The following is an 8,308-nucleotide window of genomic DNA, read 5'->3' as shown; positions in this document are numbered from 1 at the left end:
AGACCTGGCTGGTTCTTGGGATAACAGTGGGCCTGGTGGGAGGTCTGGGAAAGCCCTGCAGGTCTTCGTGCAGCCGAGCCTGCCCGGCTCCTCACTCTGGCAAGCCTCCTCCTGGACTCACTTCTGTCGCACGCCCCCACGCAAAAATGTCGGCGCTTATGTTCGGGCAATTACGGGCCCATCTCTCTCGCGTGCGCCACGGCGCGTACTTAGTCTCTGGGTCACATGATGCCTGTCATGGCCGCCTCCGTGGCCCGGGGAGGTGTGAGTGCTGGGTTCCTGCTGCGGGCGGCCAGGGGTGCCTGGTGGTGCCGACCCGGGGGTTTTTGGGGGTCCGGGGAGGCGGCGGCGGCGCCTGCGACAGCCAAGAAGTTCCGGGCGACAGGTACCTGGGGCGCTCCGGACGGGCAGCGTTAACCTATTGGACGCCGGCCGGGCGCGGCATGGCTGCTCACCCAACCGTGTTTTCTAGGCTCGCGCCCGGCGGGGGAGGAAGAAGCCGGCGGCCCCGAGCGGCCCGGGGACGTGTGAGTGTGGGGGCCAGGTCCCCCATTACTAATTTCACGAGGTTTCTCCGGTCCTCACCTTGCCCTACAGCCTCATCCCTGGGTCCCCCTTCTGTATCACCTTAATCCCCTGTCCATCAAGCCCCAAACGCGACTCCCTAATCCTAGATTACACCTGGTCCCTGTGCCCATCATCCAGTTCGTCATCTGCACCCCAATCTGTCCTCAGGGTGAACGTGGTGTTCGTAGACCGGTCAGGCCAACGGATTCCGGTGAGCGGCAGAGTCGGGGACAATGTTCTCTACCTGGCCCAGCGCCATGGGGTGGATCTGGAAGGTGGGAGCCGGGCACAGGGAACTGGGGAGGCCCGTATTCATTCGTTAAAAAAACCCCATAAGTCAGATATGATTCTCCACTACTTAACCCTGCATGGCTTCCCACCAAACATGGGTAAACTTCAGACTCCTCACCACAGTCTCATTCCCTGCCTCTTAACCTTCATTCATTCAGCAGTTATTTATTGAGCATTTGCTAGAGGTTACTAAAACTCCTGCCCTCCAGGAGCTTGTATTCTCTTCCTTTTTCCTCCCTCTCTTCTAGCCACACTGGCTTTCTTGCTCTTCTTCAAACAGCCCAGTTCATGCCTGCCTCAAGGCCTTCGCATTTGCCGTTCCATCAGAAGTGCTTTCCCACCAGATCTTCTGGCTCCTTCTCATCCTTCAGGTCCCGATGTAAATGTCATCTTCCTGACAGTCTTGTCCCCCTCGGTCCAACTAAAGTCCCCATGCCCCGATAACTGTCATCTCAGTGTGTTTTATTCTCTGCGTAGCACTTCTCATTGTTTTGTTTCCTTCTTTGTCATCTCTCCCCAGAATCAGATCAGAAACCCTGTTTGCCTTGTTCACACTTATTTGTTGCCTGTCATGGTATTTAGATGTAACAGGTATTAAATCAGTATTTGTTAGAGGAAATACAATAATAGCAGACATTACTTTAAGCCTGTTAACACATATTAACTGATTGAATCTATTCCATGAAAACTTTATGCAGGAGGGGAGAATGTTATCCTATCTTATAGGTGAGGAAACTGAGCCTTAGGTTGAGCAGACCTGGTCCAAGTTCAAGTAAGTGGCAAAACTAGATTCAAGCAAACCCAGCCTATTTTAGCCACTAATCTGTGCTGCTCTTCTATGAATATTGAACACTTACTGTGTGCCAGGTAGCAATGTAAAAAACAGATAAGGCCCGTGTCATTTCACACCAATTTCAACCTAATAGGGACAATAATCCCATGCATAAACATGTAATTATATCATGAGCAACTGGGAAGAGCAGTCTTTTAAAAAGTGTACAGGGGGCTTCCCTGGTGGCGCAGTGGTTGGGGGTCCGCCTGCCGATGCAGGGGACGGGGGTTCGTGCCCCGGTCTGGGAGGATCCCACATGCCGCGGAGCGGCTGGGCCCGTGAGCCATGGCCGCTGGGCCTGCGCGTCCAGAGCCTGTGCTCTGCAACGGGAGAGGCCACAGCAGTGAGAGGCCCGCGTACCGCAAAAGCAAAAACAAAAACAAACAAAAAGTGTACAGGGTTAGCTGTTGGGTATATGTAATAGGGAGCTGATTTAATCATTAGACGGGGAGAGTTGTAGGAATGTGTGTGTGGGGCGTGGGGGTCATAGCAAACCTACCTAAAGTTCTGTTCTGGAATCCAGTGATTGGCAGTTCATGACAGAGATTAGAACATGAATTTTCAAGGCAAGTGGGCTGTGTTCAGATTTTGCTGTTGCCAACTGTGTGACCGTGAGCAAGGTCCTTAGCATCTCTCGGCCTCATCTATAAAATGGGATAATTTAGTTCCTATCTCACCAGATTGCTGTGAGGATTAAACAGATCTCATGTGTAGTGTGTAGTACCTGGCATATAGTTGGTGTGCAGTGAGTAGCTGGGACGATTACGTTAGATAATCTGTCTCATGGGGTAAGGACGCTAACGAGTTGGGAAAGAGGGCTGAGGAAGAGATGCCTGGGAACTACTGGCAGTTTCGAGGCCCAGACAGTTTCTTCCCCAGAGACTGGAAGGGTGGGCAAATTAGTCACCGTAGCCCACAGGGATGGTCTGCTGGTTCAGGAGGCTGCCTTGCAGCACCACCCTTATTGTCCGACATGTCCGGAAGAGAAAAGAGAATTCTGTCCCGTTCACTTATAACGAGTATCTCTCGAGCATCTACAACCTGCCAGGCTCAGTGCTGAGTACAGAGAGAAGAGGGCAGGTTGACAGAGCACAGGTAAACCCAGAAATTATGATGGTAATTTCACACTGTGATAAATACTGTCCAGAAATTATTTAAGAGATAACAAGGGTCAGGGGAAGGACAAGAAATGGGGCACTTGGAGGACAGTTGAGTCCCCAAAGACAACAAGGACGTAGCCATGGAAGGAGTGGAGAGAAGAGCATTCCAGATCAAGAGTATGGAAGATGCAGAGGTCTGGTGGTGGGGATGAGCTTGGCATGGAGGAGTTGAGTGAGGGGGCCGGTGTGGCTGAAGTGGGTGAGTGCGGGGGTGGGAGCATCTCAAGGACTGAGTGGAGGGGTTTGGGTTTTACTCTAGCTATAAAAACCCTTTGGGGGGGAAAAAAGAAAAAAACCTTTGGAAGGCTTTAGGCCAGGAGGAACATTATTTCGGAGCACAGTTCCCAGTGATCAATCAGAAGGTTGGGAATGTGTCCAGGGGCAAGCAGGAAATCCCAGACTCCCCATCTTCCAACCCTTATTCCCTAACCCCTTCCCCTGCTGCAGCATTAGATGCTGAGTGAGCCGGTCCCTCCTTCAGCAGCAGCAGGGAAGCCCAGCACAGTGGCAGGGTCGCAGCAAGGGCCCACAGGCTACAGGAAACCTGCCTGGCCTGTCCCCTCTCAGCTACACTGAAGTCAGGTCCACGCTCATTAACGATTCCAGGTATCCAGCCTGGTCCTCAGCCTGCTGGGGAGTTTGGGGGAAACCCCGGGCGTCCTTTTGCAAAAACTATGTGCAGGTCAGGAACAGCCAGCTAAGTCAATGACAGGGTGGGTGGAGGGTGCCCACAGTGGGCGTGCAGGCCCGGGAGGGAGAAATGAGGGTCGAGTGGTGAAACGAAGGGATTCTTGGGAATTCCCTGGTGGTCCAGCGGTTAAGACTTGGCTCTCACTGCCGTGGACCTGGGTTTGATCCCTGGTCGGGGAAATAAGATCCCCAATCCATGTGGTGTGGCCAAAAAAAAAAAAAATAATAATAATAATAAAGAAACAAAGGGATTCTCCTTTATGTCCTTCACTGAATGGCACCTGCCTGACCACTCCCCTTACCAATGCTCCCTCACTTGCTGTCCCCAGGAGCCTGTGAAGCCTCCCTGGCGTGCTCCACCTGCCACGTGTATGTGAGCGAGGACCACCTGGACCTTCTGCCTCCTCCTGACGAGAGGTGAGCAGGGGGGCCCCTCCCAGCTCTGAGCTGCAGGGCTTGGTTGCTGAGCCTTGGCGTTCCGGGTGTCCAGAGTTCCACCCCGTCAGCAGCAGAGGGCAGCCCCAGCTTTTCTCCCTGCTCCTGCTGCTGGCAGGAGAGCTTCCTTTCTGGCCACTCCCCCAGACCCATTAATAATCGCTGCCCCCCTTGCTCCAGGGAGGACGACATGCTGGACATGGCCCCCCTCCTCCAAGAGAACTCCCGGCTGGGCTGCCAGATTGTGCTGACACCTGAGCTGGAAGGGGCTGAATTCACCCTGCCCAAGATCACCAGGAACTTCTACGTGGACGGCCACGTCCCCAAGCCCCACTGACTCAGGCAGCTGGATGGTCCCAGACACTCACGGCCCCAGGGCCAGGACTGGAGGAATAGCCAAGTTGCCAGCCCCGCCCAGAGCACGGGACAGGCCCGGGAGAGATGGCGGAAGCAACCGGAAGGCCAGAACGCGTGCTTCAGAGAGATCCCGCGTCCAGGCTCTGGTGGGGACAGGGCCCCTGTTGGGTCAGCCTCCCCCAAACCCCTGAAAATGGGGGTGTGGATAGGGGTGGAACCTAATCGGAGAGATAATAAAACCGGCTCACAGACTTCCGGCATCTTGAGTGTCCTTGCGGGGGGTGCGGGTGGGAGTACAGGCCCTGGGGTCTACAACTGCAACTTCCAGGCCTCCAGCTTTCCCCTCCCACGGTGGTGATGGGCCAGCGGGAAACTGAGAAAGAGGCCTCAGAGTCAGGGCCCGCGAGCCTGAGGATCAGCGTGGCAAGGCCCCGCCCCTCAGCCGCGGAAGGATTTGGAGGGGTCCAGGCTGCTCTTGGCCGAAAGGGGTGATCAGGCCACCTAAGCAGGGTCGGAAGGGAGAGAGGACGGAGGCTGGCCTGAGGGTGGAGGCTTCGAAGCCCGTGCCCAATATCGCACGTCAGAGGCGCCCGATCCCACTGGCCCCGCCCCCCTCAGGTGGAGCTCCTTGCACCCAGGGCCAGAAGCGCCCCCGCCCCAAGCAGGTGGGGCTCATCGGGTGGGCCCGGCGTGGGCGGGGCCGGGCGAGATTTGGGAAGTGGGTAAGGGCTGGGGCACAATGGAGGCCGAGCCAGCCCCGGACTTGTCGATGCTTCGAGAGCTGCTGGCGCCGCCCTGTCTGGACCCCGAACCGCCCCCGGAACTCGCCACCCAGCAGGCACCAAAGACCCCAGGATGCCTCAGACCCAGTGGCAGGTGCGTTAAGGAGCGGCCCTTCCCCCAACCTGGCCCAGTGGTCAAGGGATCATGACCTCTGGTTCCTGGGGTTACTCAGGGGTCAAAATGTTAGTTCCTGGTACTTACAAGGAAGAGGTCCCGGTCCCCAGGGATAGTTGGAGTCATATGGGGGTCAGAGGCTATACAGTTCTTCTTGCCCCCTGTGCCTGAGACTCATGTAGGTACCGCCCAGGGAGTGGGGTGACCGCACTGCCCCTTGTCCCCAGGTCCTTCTGGCCTGCACACCAGGACTCGGTCACCGCCCTTCACTTCCTCCAAGAGACAGCAGAGGGGCTGGCCCAGCCCGCCACCTGGGACACTCAGGCCCTAGGGCCCTGCTGGGAGCCGAAGGCCCTGGAGACTCTGGGAGCCCTACCTCCGGCCAAGGATACCAAGAACATGCTGACCCCAGTCAGCCAGCAGAGCCGCAGCCTGGGGCCCCGAGTGGCTCCCCCGGCCTCTTCAGCCCAGCCACAGAGGAGACCCCGGAAGCAGTCGAACCCCCAGCGGGGCGCCGAGAAAGTGGACCCCCAGTTCGAGGGGGTGACCCTGAAGTTTCAGATAAAGCCAGATTCCAGCCTACAGATCATACCCACCTACAGGTAGGGGCTGGCCTGAGCAAGGGCACCCTTTATGCAAGTAACAGTGGTAACAGTGCAGAGGCCCGGGGGCAGGTGCTCCCAGGAATGCCATCATGGACTCCCACCTCAGCCCTGCCTTACAAATGGCCCCATCTCTGAGCGAGACCTCAGGCTGGTGTCAGTCCCTGTCCCTGCTGCTATGAGCCAGTCACATCCAGGTCTGAGCCTGGGTCTCTTCTTAAGAGGCCTGACCATACCCAGAGCTGCTGCTTCTGTTAGTTTTTCCAGCAATGATAATAGCTACCGTTTGTCAGACATGACAACAGTCATAGAGGTAACAGGTAGCACTTGGTGTGTATGGGCTCGCTGAACCCCGTGAGGCCCACTTTACAGATGCAGAAACTAAGGCGCAGAGGATGAGATCTCTTGTACGTGGTCACACGGCAAAGAGGTGGGAGAGCTGAGCTTTCAACCTGGCAGGCTGGGGAATTCCCTGGCAGTCCAGTGGTTAAGACGTGGACTTTCACTGCCGTGGGCCGGGGTTCCATCCACAGTCGGGCAACTAAATTCCCACAAGCCGCTGGTTGCAGCCAAAAAAAAAAATAGCAAAACAAAACAAAAACAAACCTGGCAGGCTGGCCCCAGGCTTACTGTCTTTTCAAATGGTTATGTCTGTGATATTAATGAGGTGCAAGGCCAGGACTTTCAGACATCAGATGCCTCCTTGGGGGTTGCCTGATCGTAAATCTTCAATTGGGGGCTATCTGGGACAGCATACAGACAGACCCTCGGTGCTAACACCTTGTCTACTCCCCAGCCTGGCCTGCAGCACCCGCTCTCAGGGTCCCCCACCAGGCCCTGCCAGAGTCCCAGAGGCCAATGCAAGAGGCAGCGAGGCTCTGGGTGAGTCCTGGAGACTTGAGAGCTATAAATACTTGGGGGGGGGATACAGTTTCATTTCTTCCTTGTCTTTCTCCCCATCCCGCTTCCCTATTTAGACCCATCCAGGAGTCTCAGCATCCCCCTCCACTCAGGCTGAGTCACCCACGCCCCCGGCTTCTTCCTCTGCTGAGCTTTGCCATCTGTCTCCCTTCTTGGCTTTCCCTCTGTCTTAGATCTGGCAACACCGGGGCTGGCCCGGAGCTGGGTGGGGCCTTCACAGAGGCCCCACCCCCCCAAAATGCCCATCCCACACAGGCCTCCTGAGCTCGGACTCTTGGCCTCTGACCCTTGCCCTTTGCCCTCTTCCCTTTCAGGGCCCCGACGCTGTGCTTCCTGTAGGACCCAGAGGACCCCACTCTGGAGAGATGCCGAAGATGGGACCCCCCTCTGCAACGCCTGTGGTATCAGGTCCTCAGAATGGAGGAGGGATTTGGGGTGGGGTCTTCGCATCAGTCCATGCTTAGCCGGTGTGGGGTTTGCGGAAGAGGAAACACCCACCTCTTGGGGAACGGGGCTCACCCGTGGTGATTTCTGGGCCCCTGCTGAATGTTGGTTTCTTGCACTCCCATCCCAGGTACAAGAAATATGGTACCCGGTGCTCCAGCTGCTGGCTGGTGCCCAGGAAAAGTGTCCAGCCCAAGAGGCTGTGTGGCAGATGTGGGGTGTTGCTGGGTCCCCACCCAGTCCCAACTCAGGAAGGGTAAGCCTTTCCTCACCCAGCCGAGCCTGTCCTGCCTCAGTTTCTCCAGGGGAAGAATGGGCTGAAGGCCTCCTAGGGGAAAGAACTTGGGTCTTGAGGGGTGCAGCCTGCCTCCTCTCTGCCCCCTCCCCATTCAGAGACACCAGGTGGAAGACCCAGGCCTCAGGCCCCAGAGCTCCTGGCTCACGGGGTCACTGGCCCCCTCCTTGGCCCCTGCTTCAGCCAGGCTTGGCTGAGAACCTCACCCCCTCAGGAAATGCTCGTGGCTGTGAAACTCATATTGTTAATAGCAGTGACAATAAAGAGCAAAACTCCTCAGATAAAGGGCACTGTGACTTTGGGATCCCACCTCCCACCTCTCTCCCCCGCCTCTCCCCTGGCCCAGGAATGTGGGGAAGGGGTTTTCTCAGTGGGGTTCTGAGGGACACACACAGTCGTGTAGACAGGCACCACCTGGGAATTAGCCCCATTCATTACAGCACCCCATACAGGGCGACAGCCACCACATGCAGAGACAGACAACACGTTCAGAAAGATACACACAGTGGGACATCCCCGGGGGTCCAGTGGTTAAGACTCCCCGCTTCCACTGTAGGGGGCACAGGTTTAATCCCTGGTCAGGGAACTAAGATCCCACATGCCTTGCGGCACAGCCAGAGACGCATCAGCAGACACATATGTGCCGACAATCACGAGACAGACCACACACAAGACAGCAAGACATTGACAGACGCACATCCACCAATAGACACACGTGTTGATGTACACACAGGACACATACACATGCACGATACAGACACACATGAAAGAAACATAGGTGGCACAAGTTGGCCCACGGTGATACACACACAAGTGG

The 8,308-nt window shown here is 56.5% G+C and overlaps 2 protein-coding genes across 5 annotated transcripts; both read left to right on the top strand.

The window, feature by feature from the left end:
* The first annotated feature begins 3 nt into the window (after positions 1-3).
* Positions 4-4,584, top strand: FDX2 (ferredoxin 2). 4 transcript variants are annotated; one of them, XM_049707320.1, is made up of 6 exons: positions 147-385; positions 473-527; positions 736-842; positions 1,107-1,237; positions 3,870-3,957; positions 4,156-4,208. In XM_049707320.1, the coding sequence occupies exons 1-5, from the start codon at positions 226-228 to the stop codon at positions 3,915-3,917; spliced, it is 501 nt and encodes a 166-aa protein (XP_049563277.1). In that variant the 5' UTR covers positions 147-225; the 3' UTR covers positions 3,918-3,957; positions 4,156-4,208. The 4 variants fall into 4 exon arrangements, with proteins under 4 accessions (XP_033256946.1, XP_004277401.1, XP_049563277.1 ...); XM_004277353.4 differs by lacking the exon at positions 1,107-1,237 and having other exon boundaries at positions 75-385; positions 4,156-4,584; XM_012535923.3 differs by lacking the exon at positions 1,107-1,237 and having other exon boundaries at positions 736-778; positions 4,156-4,584.
* A 110-nt stretch (positions 4,585-4,694) lies between these two features.
* Positions 4,695-7,456, top strand: ZGLP1 (zinc finger GATA like protein 1). Its single transcript, XM_049707321.1, has 5 exons — positions 4,695-5,208; positions 5,457-5,831; positions 6,628-6,713; positions 7,067-7,160; positions 7,327-7,456. The coding sequence occupies exons 1-5, from the start codon at positions 5,072-5,074 to the stop codon at positions 7,454-7,456; spliced, it is 822 nt and encodes a 273-aa protein (XP_049563278.1). The 5' UTR covers positions 4,695-5,071.
* The last annotated feature ends 852 nt before the right edge of the window (positions 7,457-8,308 follow it).

The sequence above is a fragment of the Orcinus orca genome, chromosome 3, assembly GCF_937001465.1.
Source record: "Orcinus orca chromosome 3, mOrcOrc1.1, whole genome shotgun sequence".
In the NCBI taxonomy this organism is placed as follows: Eukaryota; Metazoa; Chordata; class Mammalia; order Artiodactyla; family Delphinidae; genus Orcinus; species Orcinus orca.
This window is presented reverse-complemented; position numbering and strand designations above follow the sequence as displayed.